The sequence below is a fragment of the Hemibagrus wyckioides genome, linkage group LG29, assembly GCF_019097595.1.
Source record: "Hemibagrus wyckioides isolate EC202008001 linkage group LG29, SWU_Hwy_1.0, whole genome shotgun sequence".
NCBI classification, from domain to species: Eukaryota; Metazoa; Chordata; class Actinopteri; order Siluriformes; family Bagridae; genus Hemibagrus; species Hemibagrus wyckioides.
This window is the reverse complement of record NC_080738.1, coordinates 11,327,283-11,343,902: the sequence shown is the minus strand read 5'-3', so window position 1 is coordinate 11,343,902 and position 16,620 is coordinate 11,327,283. Positions and strand designations below refer to the sequence as shown.

Genomic DNA, 16,620 nt, shown 5'->3' with positions numbered 1-16,620 from the left:
ATTATTATTATTATTATTAATAAGTTATTATTATTATTATTATTATTATTATTATCTAATTAGATTAATTATAATTAGAGCCTAAATATTCATTGTAATTTACTAATTAATGAAAATTAATGAATAAATTCATTGTAATAATATCATAAAGCATCACTATATTTGACTAGAACCATTAATTCATACAGTTCGTAGCATGCACACACTCTATAGGGATCCAAACGCCATTGAATCTGTTAAAAGAAACAATTCTATAGATCTGCACAGTGTTGCACAAAACGTCTAGAATCTTTTATTGAAATTTATTACAGAACAAAAAGAAAAAAACGAGTAGAATGAAACGGCAACAAACATGTCTCTGGAGCACAATCTTCTACTTAAATGTCACTAGACTCACAACAAAAAAACAAAACAAAATTAAAAGTATATACTGTACAAGCTAAATTATTTTTTTTTTTTTGTTGTTCACGGGTGATCTGAGACCTCAGACATACTCACCCCATAAAATCAGTTTAGAATCAAATCCCACTGAACTTTACAACTGAAATAGTGAGTGACGCTGCCACTGACAGGTGAGGAATGGAAGTGCAATGACCGAGAGGGAATCTTTAAAGCCTGCTGCTGGAAGGAGGGGAAAAAAAAAGGAAATCACTCATATTAGGGGTGGGAAAAAAAATAAAAAAATAATGGAATGGTGAAAAGATGTAGTGTGTTCCGAAAGGGATCTGATTTTTCGTTTGTTTGTTTGTTTATTTATTTATTTATCGCACAAGATTTGTGGACTTAACCCCGAATGCATGCTGTGTGTGGTGTAAGTTTAGGCACCCACGTATTTCAGCGTAAAGTCTGTGTGGTTGCGTAAGAACTGACGCTTTAAGAGTGGTCTCCGTTAGTGCTGTCTCCGTCGTCCTCTCCTTCCTCCTGTTCTACTTCATCCTCCTCTTCGTCTTCCTCCCTTCCCCGGCTCTTGATCTTTATGGGCGCGCACACACACACAGAGAGAGAGAGAGAGAGAGAGAGGTCACACACTCCCAAAATAGAACTCCAGCAACTCTACCCAACTCTCATTTCTTTTTTCCCCAATCCCCACTTCATCTCTCCACTACACACCTCCTCTTCCTCTAAATCACCCTCTTCCTCATAATCGTTCATTTCCACGTTCTCTCTGTCCTTTTTCACGCTGGGATGCTGAGGGGATGTCTCCTCCGCTTTAATGCTCTTCACCTCTAAGCACAAAAGAACATCGGAACATTCAACACACACACATCAAATGTTACCATACATCTTCGTTAAGTCGAAGGTAAAATAAATAAATAAAAAGCCTAAGGAACCGATTTATTCTATCTTTTAATTACTATATAGGGGAGTTAAACATTTACATACTTAGTATTTAGTAGCATTGCCTTTTAAATGCTTGAACTTGAATCAAACGCTTCGTCGAGCTTCACTTCACACTTATTTTGCTCATTCCTCGGGACAGAACTGGTGTAAGAACACTTAGGTTTCTGGGTCTCCTTTGCTCAGACATGCTTTTTCAGTTCAGTCTACAAATTTTCACTGGATTCAGGTCAGGGTTTTGTGATGGCCGCTTCGATCCTTTCACTTTTCCAGCATTCACAATGCTGCCATTCCCATGCTTCACAGCTGAGATGGGGCCTCTTTGGATTTAAAAGCTCACCATTTTCCCCTCCATGTCATCCTTGTTCAGTATATTTATGCTGGTAAACAACAAATTTTGATGCTATGGTGATACAGGACCCCATCCTCTTCATGGAGGATGTACATATTTAGTAGTTGATACCTCCAACTCTTTCTCATGGGGTTTTAAGATCAGCTCTGGGAGTGAATTTGCATCTCTGTGCTGAACAAAGTCTTTGTTGTTTTAACATTTTAAGAATTGCTTAGGGTAAAAAGGCACTGGCTCTAAAGGTGAACCCTTAATGGGCAGTGCTGGTTCAAGTGGTTAAAGCTCCGAGTTGCTGATCATGCCCCAGCACCAATGTTGGGCAATTTAACAAGGCCCTTAACTCTCCCTCCTCCAGGGGTGCTGTATCATGGTTGCCCCTGTGCTCTGACCCCAACTTCCTCAGCTGGGATATGTGGAAAAAAAGGATTCAAATGTGCTGTAAATGTATATATGGCAATAATAAAGGTTTCCTCTTTTAAATAAAGTCATGTGTGCACTCGCAGTTAACTCCTAATTGACACTCAGAAGATTCTAGAAATTCTTCTTATCTCCTAAAAGATCTTTTTTTTCCCCCCCACACTGGAATTCTGATATATTAAAGCTGAAATAAGTCTCTTTCTATATGAACTATGACATGGGTGAAGTAGATCCCCTAACTGATTTGCTAAAAGAAATACACTGAGATCATTCTATCTGTAATAGCGTCATTGCTATAAAATACTTTGTCCTCATTTGCGCAATTACTATTACTAAAAAAGAAAAAAAATGCAAAGTATGTGTGGCAGAACAGAGACGCACAGACACAAGATACACAAGTTCTTTGTTCAAGAACAAGAACAGTGTCTGTGTGTGTGGTGTGCAAGAGTATAACACCGAGAGACTCTCAGAGTGTGTGTGTGTGTGTGTGTGTGTGTGTGTGTGTGTTTTGCCTGATTTCTTGCTGTGTTCTCTTTCCATTCTCTCCAGGCTCTCCAGGAGGTAGTCCACTTTGTGTTTGATTTGAGTCAGCTCCTTTTTGATGGTTTGCAGGTCATCAGCTCTCACTAAACACACACACAAACAACACGTCACTGTAGAACCCTTGGCAGTTGTGGACAAAACCATTGCATTTTTCCTATATGCACATGCTGTGATTGTGTATCTACAGGTGTATGTATATGAGTATAAATACAATGATCAGCCATAACATTATGACCACCTGCCTAATATTGTGTTGGTCCCCCTTTTGCTGCCAAAACAGCCCTGACTCATCGAGGCACAGACTTCACTAGATCCCTAAAGGTGTGCAGTGGTATCTGGCACCAGGATGTTAGCAGCAGATCCATTAAGTCCTGTAAGTTGCAAGATGGACAGGACTTAAAGGACTTTTGGACATGCTCTGATCCAGTCGTCTAGCCATCACAATTTGGCCCTTGTCAAACTCCTTACGCTTGCCCATTTTTCCTGCTTCTAACACATCAACTTTGAGGACAAAATGTTCACTTGCTGCCTAATATATCCCACCCGCTAACAGGTGCCCTGATGAAGAAATGATCAGTGTTATTCACGTCACCTGTCAGTGCTCATAATGTTATGCCTGATGTGTGAAGAAGTACTAACTGGTGCGAGAGGTTCTCTGGCTGCTCTTGGTGGAGAAGCTGCTCTTGGCGCGGCGGCTGCCGCTCACGCTGACCCGAGGCCGCTTTGAGGGAATGACTGCACGGGAGAGCGGGGGAGGAGGAGGAGGTACCCGTGAGGGGTAGGTGTACACCCTAACAACACACACAGACATATACACTATTATTTAACTCCAAAACTCCAGAAACATCATGTCAGTGTAGTGTAACGGCTTTACAGTCAATTCATGTTACTGACTCGCCCGTGTTCCTGAGAGCAACAGTGTGCAACAATGTACTTTGCATATCAAACATCAATAGTGCAGTGGCGGCGGTCAGAGTTCAGCAGGTTCACGCAGTTCAACATTGTTTAAAACATGATAAGTTGGAGGAACGGCCGGTAAACAGCAAGTCTGTGTTTATTCTGGTTCCCCATGATGGGGTCATGTTCCAGTTAATAGAAGAGAAGAGAAGAGAAGAGAAGAGAAGAGAAGAGAAGAGAAGAGAAGAGAAGAGAAGAGAAGAGAAGAGAAGGGAAGAGAAGGGAAGAGAAGGGAAGGGAAGGGAAGAGATTTAATAACACTGGGTGAACTGGAAAGGCACTGCAGTGCTCACCTGTCATAGTAATCTCTCTGGAAGTCATAGTCAAGATCAAATGAAGAACTGGGGGGCAAAAAAAGGAGAAAGGGAAAGAGTTAAATCTATACAGCAGCATTTAAAAAAAAAAAATGTCTGAAATGATGCAAACCTGTACATATCTCCTGCTGAACGCTTGATAGTCTTCGATCTGTGAGGCTTCGGTTCACCAGCTAGGTTAATGTCTGTGAAAGAAGGAGATCATCATGCTCTCAGATTCAAATGTAGTTCATGAATTGCAAAAGAATTTCCGTAATCTATAAAGGACAATGAAAGAGAAGCTGAACAGCGTGAAATCTTTCTTGGCTAAAGGAAAAAGTCAACAAAGCGGTTTCCTTCTCCAGCTAATCACAGGGCTGACGATGTGGTTTGTGGTCAAATCCGTTATTTTGTGACTAAAGCTGTGATGCTGACATGAGTGAGTTACTGCACTGCTGCAAAAACATTGACTTGTTAGGACTGGCAGTCTTTATGATTACAGCAGCAGCTGTTTGTTGTAGAAGTCTATTGTAATTTAAAGATACTACTACTAGCTGTATATTTAGTCTATCAGCCTAAAGGGGCCACCCTTACCCAGCACTTGTCCCACAACCATTCGTCCATCCTCCCCGGCCACGGCGGCGCGTGCGTTCCGCTCGTTCGAAAACTGGACGAAGGCGTAGCCCTTGTGCACTGAGCAGCCCACGATCTTGCCGTACTTGCTGAAGATGGCCTCCACATCGGCCTTGGTCACCAGCATGGTGTTCAGGTTGCCGATGAAGACGCGCGAGTTGAGAGAGCGCGGGTCCGTCTTGTTGGTCACGTTACTCGCCATCAGGCTGCTCGTAGTTGGCGAGTGACTGTGTAGGAGTGGGGTTGGGGGGGGGCAGGGAAGGCAAGAAAACAGGACACGGAGGGTACGGGAAAGAGAATAGATGCCAGAATGACTATTTGGGGTGGACAAGACTAGTCTAGCAAAAGTGCTACAAAGCAATTCCACCGGAGGGGGCCACTCACTGGTCAGGCTCGTACGAGCTACCGTGAGCTTGAAGATGAGAGAGTTTTGTTAAAAGCACATATTTACAGATGTAAAAGGACCTACCTCGGATGAGGAAACTAACAAAGCAACCGAGATTTAGTACAGGTTTAAAAAAAAAAAAAAAAAAAAAAAAAACCAGCATGAGCAATAATAACTAGCACATAAAAGACACCACTGGGTTTTGCACATGCTTCAGGAGTGCTAAATCAAGCAGAAGACCTGAACCATATTTCTCCCAAATTAGAATAACTCTCTCTCACACACAAACACACACAGATTTGCACTGGGATGTGTACTAAATCCCACACACACAGTATATAAGACTTTACATAAAAATGTGAATTGTATACTTTGAGATTTGGACATCAACATGAATAATCATTTAGTCTTGCTTGTGAAAAATGAACCACCATATTAAATATACCTCTGCAACCACCACTAAAAATCAGGTCTTTATTAAAGTACTAAAGCATTAAGATTCGATGCAATTTGTGTGGTCAGTAAATCGAATCAGGTCGACGTCGACTCAAAGCGGAGACCGATGTGGGTCCTTACGGAACACCGCATGCCGCTTGCTGATTGGCTAAACCTCACAAGGCTGTGTTAAATGGAGGACAACCAAGTTTCTAGGAATTGGTGGATGTCTATTTGTAATCAGAGTTGAAATCCATCCTAAATGAAGCCAGGCTATAAACCTGGGACATGGGTAACTTCGCATTAAACTTAAGAGAATGAAAAGTGCAGTTGTTTTTTGTTTTTTTTTGATTTTGGAAGGGGGGATGCTTGTGATACTGTACTTCATCTGTACTTCAGTCAGCATGGTCATGCGATGTTCACTAACTACCTGTGCTTTCCTTTTATGTTAATGTTAACGCGGTCTTGAATTTGCTGTAGCGTTTATTTCCCTATTTTCAGCTTTCACATGTTTTTTCAACGTGTTGCTGTTTTTCCTGATTCTGCAGGTTGGTATGTTGGAGCTTCATGTAAATGCATGAATTATATTTTGCTTATGGTCCAAAATGGCCTTAGTACATAACATTTATATTAGCAGAGCAGCGTAGGCTCACTTATATGACATTTCCTTCATCAGGTAGAACTAAGAATGGTAAGTATAGAGAATAATGTACTAATGTGGCATATTCTCTTACTTCATGTTACTGAATCCTAAAAATCTTGTTGGAAAAAAAAAAATATTTTTTTGACATAAGACACCAATAAACACATTTACAATCTTAAATAAAACAGTACTAATGTATTAAGAAACATTTTGTTGGTGATTTATGAAGAGTAACTGTGCAAGTGATGGCATGTCAAATCACTATCATGGTAATCCTAATTTTGGGAAAATTTCCCCAGTGGTGCAGTGTGCAAGTGCAGTTTATTCCCCCAGTGGTGCAATAAATTTGACTAGAAATCTTCATGGATTCTGCAGTTTAATTAAAAAAGTCATGTAGATGTTTCCTCAGATAGAACCTGATAAGTGGCACTCACTTTTATCTAGCTGCAAAAAAATATATATATATATATACACTATATTGCCAAAGTTTTTGGGACACCCCTCCAAATAATTGAATTCAGGTGTTCTTTTTCAGGGGTTGGGCTCAGCCCCTTAGTTCCAGTAAAGGGAACTCTTAATGCTTCAGTATACCAAGACATTTTGGACAATTTCATGCTCCCAACTTTGTGGGAACAGTTTGGGGATGACCCCTTCCTGTTCCAACATGACTACGCACCAGTGCACAAAGCAAGATCCATAAAGACATGGATGAGTGAGTTTGGTGTGGAGGAACTTGACTGGCCTGCACAGAGTCCTGACCTCAACCTGATAGAACACCTTTGGGATGAATTAGAGCAGAGACTGTGAGCCAGACCTTCTCATCCAACATCAGTGCCTGACCTCACAAATGCGCTTCTAGGGCAATGGTCAAAAATTCCCATAAACACACTCCTAAACCTTCTGGAAAGCCTTCCCAGAAGAGTTGAAGCTGCAAAGGGTGGGCCAACTCCATATTACATTCACGTGCATGTAAAGGCAGATGTCCCAGTTTTGACCTGGCTCACAGTCTCCGCTCTAATTCATCACAAAGGTGTTCTATCAGGCTGAGGTCAGGACTCTGTGCAGGCCAGTGCACCAATCTCTCTGTGCAGTCATGTTGGAACAGGAGCAGGAACAAAGTTGGGAGCATGAAATTGTCCAAAATCACTTGGTATACTGAAGCATTAAGAGTTCCTTTCACTGGAACTAAGGGGCCGAGTCCAACCCCTGAAAAACAACACCTGAATTCAATGATTTGGAGGGGTGTCCCAAAACTTTTGGCTTTTAGTGCATCTATCTCAGCTCAGAGATGTGTGTAAAAAGTGAAACTGAAATGATTTCTACTTTTTTTTTAATCATCTTTTCATTTCAGTATGATTTGGCTTGAAGACACTTCCTCATGTCAGGTAGGTCTGGCAAATCTCTCTCTTTGAATTAGGTTTGGAAACAATAAAAAGTATTCTAACATGTGATTGGTTCCTTGTCACTATAACAAATTAATAAATATATTGATCCCCAGATGAGCTTCTGAAAAGTAGATTTTTCTTATTTAATAAAAAAAGTAACCCATTTATATACCCAGTGTTGCATTCATGGAGTTAATTTTTTTCTTCTTATACCACAGCGCTGTTGAGTTCTCAAATCTGATTGGTAAAAAGATTTTTCTACAACAGCGGCTCTGAAGAACGTGCTGAACAATCTGTCTCTCATTAAATAAATAAATAAAAACTTATAATTATTGATATGGTGAGGATTCCTTTAACAGCATGGTTATTTAACATTGTGGAAAGTGTTCAATCTGTTAAATTCCTTCTTATAGGAAGACAGATACGGAAAAGGGTTTTTTAGGTCTTATTATTTTTACAAGAAAAAGTTCATCGCTGCTATAATCAGTCCCTTCAGGATTTCTTAGGATTTTTTTTTTTTTGCAGTTGTTGCTTCCAGAAATGCTCATTTTTGCTCCGACTTTTTTAAAAATTCGAGACGTAAACTGTGATCTGCATGAAAACTACCGATTGGTGAAATTTCCAGCGCATGATTCTCCTACCATATGTAATGTATTTTAATGTTATCGTGTTCGACGCACAGGAATTCGAAGACGACTTTGGCTGAATGCATTCTGATAACATCACATGATAATAAAAATCAGCGAATGATGAAAATCCTCCGAACATCATGGAGTTTGTCGATTTCGTTCTGTGAGTGCAAAAAAAAAAAAAAAAAAAAAAAAAGTGCCAGATTCTGGAGGGACTGTATAAAATAGAAAACAGGAAATTAACTAGAAACTTGATTTGAAAACATTAAATAGAACTATTGACAGGTTTATAATATGACGTGCAGTTCTTTACATTCAAACAATTACAGGAATGCTGTGGTATAAGAGAAATAAAAGACTTTCGGAACCTGTTATGTTGGACCTCATCATCATCAGGTGGTCGATTTATTTTCCTACTGAAGCAACACCAAAGTTTTGCATTAGAACACAAGCATTGCTTATATGTGTGAATAAAGTGAACATGATCTTTAAATCTACAGGGTGTGTGTGTTCTATACATTAGAATGCATTTAGGATTTTCTAACATTTGTATGCAGTATACAGAGGGGGAGGGGGGAATTGTCACTCACTCCATTCTGTGTTATTCGGGTCGAGTCGTCTGTCTGCCTGATTCTGTTGGAGAAAAGAGGGGTCATTATTGGTCCACCGGTGAGCTGTTGCTCAGCAGTGCATTCAGGGTAAAAGGGGAGGCGGGTGTTCGGTGACACGTTAACACCACCCCCCCCCTCTCTCTCTATCAAGGTCACACCAACAACAACCCAGACTGGGGCAGCGCTGCTACCGCCACCTAGTGGCAGAATGACGCAATGACTACGTGGAAAAAGGAAAAAGGGGATAGAAAGTTGATGCGTTTAGGCTACTGGAGATCTTTCCTGGCTGTGTACCAACAGTGCTTTTAATATGCCCTTGCTATGGGAGGGGAAAGCTAGCTGGTTAGAACTACAACTAAAAAAAAAGGCCAATCGCCTCATTCTTCGTCTCCTAACAGACATCCATGTGATGTAAGCGTGAAGCAAAGGGTGTATTAAAACATGTATTGGAACACAGCCTCAACATTCATGAGTCATATATGGTGCCGCTGCTTATTTCACCAAAAGAGCTTTCGGCTATTAGATGGTCAAGCGCCGGGTCAAAGAGCGTCTACTGTAAATAGACATGCGTTGATTTGATACTTCTAGCACTTGATCAGTTTAAATACAAGCAGCACAATATATGATGCGACCACACACACACTAGGTCAAAGACAGGAAAAAAGGATCTATTCTTCTAGGCAGTAGGTGAAACATTCTCTATCGACGGACAAAACAACATTCAGACTTAAGACATTACATATGCTTGTGCATTTTATTTCTTTTAAAGAATGGTCTATGGTAGCAAACATCTCTGGTATATACATGAGATAAAAATATATACAGTCTGTGCATTTGAGCTTTAATTACATTAAAGGTTTATGGCAAGTCTTTAGTTATATATAGAGAGATGTAGTGTGGATTCATATTGCCAAAAAAATAAAAAATAAAAATCATCATCTAGCAGATATGCAGTGCAGAAGCTGACCCGTAAACTGTAGAAGGGCTGAGAAACGTTTAAAAAAAATAAATAAATAAAATAATTTCAGAGACTCTGTTTTCTAAAAACAAACCAGGTGCTCCGTTTGGGCTTCATCCAATCACACGCACTTTTGTAAATTATTTAGCTAAATTCTCATCGGATCAGCGACTAGCTACAGGAGCAGAGCCGTTTGGTCAGAACAGGGAGAGTTTTCACACTTGCATAGAGTATTCTTTTATTCACCCTCTCACTACAACAACCTTCTTGCTTTAAAGCTGACCAGACTGTGAAGCATGCCATAAGTGGTATGGTGAAGCGCAAACACAATGCAAAAAGGCACTGATATCTACAAACTATTGTTAAGAAGAAACTAGCGCTGTTGCCATTCAGTCTCGTTAGTTACTGATCTGCTTAAACGAATGAATTATTAAAATTTAAATTAAATAATATTACGTATTTAACTTGCGTGTTTGTAGTGTATTGGGTTTTTGATAGCAAATTATTTATAGCAATTTTTTAAATATGCAGTGTTCATTATTTATTTCCTAATCAGTGTCTTACAATAAATAGAAATAATGTCTCTCTTATAAATTACTTTATCATCCTGTGACATATTTACCACAACATGGTATAAACGTTTAGCCACACTACTTGTTATATTATAGTTATTTATAGAAATGTTTCAGATTTGTTTTTTTATTCGTTCATTGACCCGATGTAATGTTCTTTTGCTGACCTGAATGTCCCCTTTCTTTTGCTCTCTGGGGTCATTTCCTCAAGTAAGCTTTCTTGTCAACATATTTAATAAATAAATGTAGTAAAGCTACCTGAAATCGAATTGAAATGTGAATAAATTTAGCCACACAGGGAGAAAACGGACTGAAAACTGGGGACTGCTTGGGTGTTACTTTCAAGACTAGGAGCCTAAAAAAAATAGAGAGAGGGAAAAAAAAATTAATAATAATAATAATAATAATATATAATGTGTTTGTTGGAGGGTGGCTTTCTATGAATGTTTAAATACTTGGAATTAAAATCCATTTAGCCTGATAGCTATTAAAATAATTTGTCTTGCTATGAATCATTTTTAATAAAAAAAAAAAATAATAAAAAAATAAAAAAATAAAAATAATAATAATAATAATAATAATAATAATAATAATAATAATAATAATAATAATAATAATAATAATATATAATGTGTTTGTTGGAGGGTGGCTTTCTATGAATGTTTAAATACTTGGAATTAAAATCCATTTAGCCTGATAGCTATTAAAATAATTTGTCTTGCTATGAATCATTTTTAAAAAATAAATAAATAAATAATAATAATAATAATAATAAAACAGGGGGAAAAAATTAAAATAAAATCTTCTTGTTCCTGGGGGATTCCAGGCTTTAATAGTTACATTAAATATGTGATCATAAGATCTTTTTTTTTTTATTGTTGAATCAAGAATCTTAAAACATTTTAACAAGCATTTAATACTATGTGGCATTTATTATTTGTGAATATTATACTAGTATTAGAATACTCTTTATCTACAGCCTGGGCTTCAGGAATGGTTTGACGGTCAAGGGGAGGAAGGGGCGATTAGGGTCACTGCAACAGCCTAGTAATCTGTACTACAGGAAAAAGCTCACAAACAAACTACAGGGCACAAATAATAAAAAAACAAAACAAAACAAAACAAAAACTTACAGAGTGACGCTGGGTAAGAAACCTGCATTTGAAAGTGAAGATGATAAAGTGGAGAGACAAAACACAAGAGAATCAGATGGGGAAGACTTTTCTCAATTCTTAAGTGGACGCTCTGAAGGGACCCTCTAAACGATGCAGTCTAGTGCATGATTGGTTACTTATTCAAGGTTCATGATTAGAGGGATTAGTTAGTGTGATCTGAAGAACTACTATGTTGTGATAGATTGGAGGTACGCTAAACATTGCAATATTAATGAGCTATTAAATGGAAGGAGAACTATACTCTGGGGTTATATGGGTACCATAATAATAATAATAATAATCACTTCATTCCTTTTTATTTGTACTGCATGGTTCTATTCACGTGTTTAAAAAAAAAAGTAAAACAAATCGGTTATTCATCATCCCACGGTTTAGGAGAACAGTTTTATAATTATAGCTGAAGGACTATGTTACGTTAGAGAGCTGACGACTAGATGTGGGCGTGGCCAGACCAGCGACGTGACAACATATGCAAATTAGAAGCGGCTTGGTGCAGCGAGAGCACGTGAGCTGTGGCAAAGCGCATAGATCTTGTATAAAATGATGCGTAAATAGCTACGCTGGCGAATTTTATACGCCGACGGCAAAGAAACCGATTTACAATGCTAGAAGTTCCACCCACTGATAAACGGTATTACTATGGCAACCAGCAATAGAATAGGAACGCCCAATGGCTGTTTTGTAGTTCGGTGCAGTTAGAAACAGGTAGCTGAGGAGATAATGAGCAACAGGTGCATAATTTATTCATTATTTCATTAAATGGGATCATTTGATTGGCTTGGCCCCGACTAGGCTAATAAACATTAAACAGTTAACAACATAAATCATTAGAAAATTAAAAATGTGAATTCTGGATCAAATTCGATCATGCAGGGTTGCCAAATTTATCTATTTTAACACCTAATCTGACTGCTTATTAGACAACATGGCCAGGAAAAAGTCGATTTTTTTTCTAGTTTAAAGCTTACTCTGCAGTCACAAAGATCTGGTGTTACACTGGATTAAATCCAATCAAATTCCTCAACCGTAGGCGATGGAAAAACAAAAGAGAAAGTGTAAGTACTTCTGGTGTAAAATAAAAAAACGACTAAAAGGCAAAATAAAGCTGCGTTCACACCAGCGCATGCTGAGAAAAACAAAAAAAAAACAAGTGTGTCTCAATTTTCCAAAGCCAGAGAACGGTCTGGACTAGTTTTAGGTCTTTTTGTGCTGGAAATATCGCTACGACTTGGAAAATCTGAAAGGAATCGAATAGCGTTACGTATTGCGGCCTAGTCTACTGTCTGTTTTATTACGATTTGTGAAATCTCGCCTGTGTGTCTATGCTGGCTTTAACTAATCCTCAACAGTGTCTATTGAAATATTTCCCTGCTTGGGAAAGAACAAACCTTAATAGTTTTTAACTATTTTCTAATTTGTACGTATCTAATGGTTTGAAAGGTTAATGATAATCATAGTTCTATTAGAAAGTGGTTTTTGTTGTTGTTCCTGATAGCTGGTTAGCAAACAATCATCCGCCATTTTGTCGTGATGTAAGAAACACTTCCAAACAGTGCGAGGAATTCAACAGGAGTGTCTCAAAAGAAACAGTACTGAACACAACTATAAAACTCACTGAATAGCAAATATTCAGACCAGAGAGTCCCTAATGACAAAAATCTTTGTTTTTTCCCCCCTTCAATATTTCCGTTGACCATAAGCAATAAGAAATCTTCCTGGATATTCAGGCAATTCTCATTTATTTGGCATTAATCATCAACGCAGGTGTTGATTTCAACAATGGAGAAACGCTTGGTCACTGATTATATCATGTCCGTGCAAACACAAACGTTAATTCTCCTGCAGTCCGTTTTAAAAATCATTCGTCCCACAAGCATCATTCAAAAATCAGTGACTCGAAAAAGAAAAAGAAAAAGTTAAAAGATCTAATTGCACAGAAGTTTACAATGGAATGGACAATGGAACTGAAACACTTGATTTTAGACCACAATAAAGTATTACTAAGGTGGAGGTGCAGCAAATACAGCATCAATTCATATTGGGAATGACAGATACAAGTCCAGCTCGATGGCCAGAGGGATTCCGAGGCTACATCTACGCTAATCCGGATGAATTTGAAAACGGCGTTTTCGTCCACATTATCGTTTTCTAAAAAGTTGAAATGCATGAAAACGCTTACGTCCCTGTACTGCGCCCGAGTAAAATCTAAGACGGGTCCGAGCTGCATCATTTCCGCCTGGCATTTCTTTACTTTCCGCCTCTTTAAACCGTCGTCCACCATCTTAGCCGACTTGGTCACATGACTAAAAATGCATCATAAACGGATAGAAAAATATGCGTTTTTTTGTTTGTTTTTTTTTTTTTTAAAGAAAACGTATTCGTGTCTACATGGCCTGAGCCATTCCTCTTGCAAAACAGTTCACTATAAAATGCTGGAGGCGGAAAAAATGTTTCCTGACAAGTTCGCTTCCCCAAAGTGTCTCAGTTATATTCAGATCTGGTCATGGAGGCCATGAGAGATGTTCAGTTTCATGTGCATGTTCAACCCACTCTATCACCAGTCTTGCTGTGTGTATTGGTGCATCATCATCATCATCATCATCATCATCATGATGATACATGGCAACACCTTCAGGGTTTGAACCACTGGGTACACATGATCCTACAGAACAATTATGTAGTCCTGGGCAGTGTCCTGCCCATTCAGCACAAGTAGTGCAGCCAAAAACCTTCACCGTGTGCTTTATTCTAGGCATGGTAAGCTTATTTGGGGCATCTCCACACCGTAACTCTACCGCATATGTGAAAGACAGTGAAGTTTGACCTCACTAGAAAACCATACAGTGCTGACATGGAAGTTTGGCCTATAGCAGCCTGATTATAAATCCCGACCCTGCGGATCTCTGGAGTGGAGGTGCGCACTTAATTCTACAGTGATCTGCGATACAATCATGATTTAGTCCCATTCGAGTCAGCTTCCTCTTGAGTCAGTTGACAGCAGGATGCGGTTCGTTCTTCATGCCGGTTACCCAGAAAAAGACACCGTAAACACAAGGAATGTGAATATATGTCGTGTGGATTGCAATATTTTTACGTCAAGGCGGTGCTATCGCTCTACCACGTCAACGCTCTGTCCTTACTTATGGAATTGGTCACAGATATAGGTCAGTGTTTCAGTTTCAGTGTCCAGTCCCCTGTAAAATCCAAATGAGTCACCAAAAAAATAAAAAATAAAAATATCAGCAATAAATTAAAAACATACTATGGGGTAAAAATACTTAAAGTCTGAGCTTTCAAAAAAAAAAAAAAAAATCGCTTAAAGACTCTTAATTCCAGACATGGAGGAGGAAAACGACCATCTTGGAAAACACAACAGAGCCCGTCCGCGCTTAGCCTACATTCACCTTCAAAAATACACGATCCGTCACAAACACATCTGAGCTATTTGCAGGGGAAAAATTACTCTGTGGAAGAGAAGAAAAAAAAAGAAAAAGAAAATTACTCTGATTATGGAAAAACAAAAACAAAAAACCCAAAAAGAAGTCGCCATGTCAAAGCCATTCGCTCGCAGGCTGTGCTACATCTGCATCACAAAATGTACGCCACCAAACCATCAGAGTCTCACCAGCCAGAAAAATACTAAAAAAAAAAAAAGATAAAAAAAAATAAAAAAATATATATATATGCTCCATAGATAAGTTCAAAGTCAGCCCAAAAAAAAATAAAAAAAAATCACAAAAAAAATTCTCTCGAATCAAAATACTCACCGGGAGCTTAAGATTAAAAATGATTAAAATTCGACGCAGTACTGTTGGAAGACAGAGTGGGTGTCTGCTCGCGCACACTGCAACCACAAGGCGAGGGCACGAAATGGCGCCGTGCGCATGCGCAAACATGAAGCGAGACACTTGGACTGTCCGGTCTCCAGAGGGCGCGACGCGTTAAAACTTTGCCCGTAACGACGCGAGTCTTATTTAAGCATCTGATTTAGAGTTTTCTAGCATTCTTTAAATCCCAAAACGTACATATTTCAGTGCGACATATTAATATACTAATAATAATATATACATATTAATGAATTGAATTTAACTTGAGCCGATAAGAGCACTCTGTATTTTGTACATGTAGTATATCTAGTTTTCAGTCTTCGGAGATATTCTTAATAATATTATATGAGCTATACTAGCACTAATCTTCTGTTCACTGACACCAGGCAGTACCAATTGCATTCGATTCAGTACCAAGTGCATTTGATTCAGTGCCAAATGCATTCGATTCAGTGCCTGCTGCATTAGATTCCGTGCCAAATGCATTTGATTCACTACCAAATGCGTTAGATGCCGTGCCAAATGCATTTGAGTCACTACCAAATGCATTTGATTCAGTCCCAAATGCAGTAGGTTCAGTGCCTGCTGCAGTAGATTCCGTACCGTATGCATTCGATTCAGTGTCTACTGCATTCGGTTCCGTACCAAATGCATTCGACTCAGTACCGAATGCATTACATTCAGTGCCTACTGCATTCGATTCAGTACCAAATGCATTTGATTCACTACCAAATGCATTCGATTCAGTGCCTGCTGCATTAGATTCCGTGCCAAAATGCATTTGATTCACTACCACATGCATTTGATTCAGTCCCAAATGCAGTAGATCCAGTGCCTGCTGCAGTAGATTCCGTACCAAATGCATTCGATTCAGTGTCTACTGCATTCGGTTCCGTACCAAATGCATTCGACTCAGTACCGAATGCATTAAATTCAGTGCCTACTGCATTCGATTCAAATTAAAATTCAAATTCAAATTTTATTTGTCACATACGAAATCATACATAGTACGACATGTAGTGAAATGCTTTTTACGACTGTCTTACATAAAAGAGGAAAGAATAGTGTAAAAGAAAGTGTAACAGATATAAAAGTGTAAAAATATAAAAGTATAAAAACAAACACAAAAAAATATATATGTATATATATATATATATATATATATATATATACATATATATTTTTTTGTGTTTGTTTTTATACTTTTATATTTTATATTTACTTTTATATTTTATATATATATATAGTATCTGTGAAAAATAAAACAATATAAAATAAAAAATAAATATATGTGTAGACTCTATATGTACAGAAGATATGAATGTATGTAGATAAAAGGTCTGCTAAAGTCAACATTGAAATGAAATTGAAATGGTGACGCAAAAGAGTATTATGTACAGTGTGCATATGTAAGATAAATATATAAATATATTGTAGAAGTGTATATGAGGCAAAATATATGTCCAATTT

General features: G+C 38.3%; 1 protein-coding gene across 6 annotated transcripts; it reads right to left on the bottom strand.

The window, feature by feature from the left end:
* Positions 1-269: 269 nt before the first annotated feature.
* On the bottom strand, positions 270-15,220 carry hnrnpc (heterogeneous nuclear ribonucleoprotein C). 6 transcript variants are annotated; one of them, XM_058384669.1, is made up of 10 exons: positions 15,091-15,208; positions 8,598-8,640; positions 8,376-8,423; positions 4,492-4,757; positions 4,031-4,103; positions 3,898-3,945; positions 3,287-3,438; positions 2,617-2,730; positions 1,111-1,226; positions 270-972 (listed from the first exon to the last, which is right to left on the bottom strand). In XM_058384669.1, exons 2-10 carry the CDS (start codon positions 8,600-8,602, stop codon positions 874-876), a joined length of 921 nt encoding a protein of 306 aa, XP_058240652.1. In that variant the 5' UTR covers positions 8,603-8,640; positions 15,091-15,208; the 3' UTR covers positions 270-873. The 6 variants fall into 6 exon arrangements, with proteins under 6 accessions (XP_058240652.1, XP_058240653.1, XP_058240654.1 ...); XM_058384670.1 differs by having other exon boundaries at positions 8,376-8,420; XM_058384671.1 differs by lacking the exon at positions 8,376-8,423 and having other exon boundaries at positions 15,091-15,207.
* Positions 15,221-16,620: the final 1,400 nt, after the last annotated feature.

Excerpts from the sequence above, each read along its gene's own strand:
- hnrnpc (XM_058384669.1), bottom strand. Across the intron at positions 4,758-8,375 it reads GATGAGGTCCAACATAACAG|TCACTCGCCAACTACGAGCA; the intron begins GTTCCGAAAGTC and ends ACTCCTACACAG. Across the intron at positions 2,731-3,286 it reads CCAGAGAACCTCTCGCACCA|TGAGAGCTGATGACCTGCAA; the intron begins GTTAGTACTTCT and ends GTGTGTGTTTAG.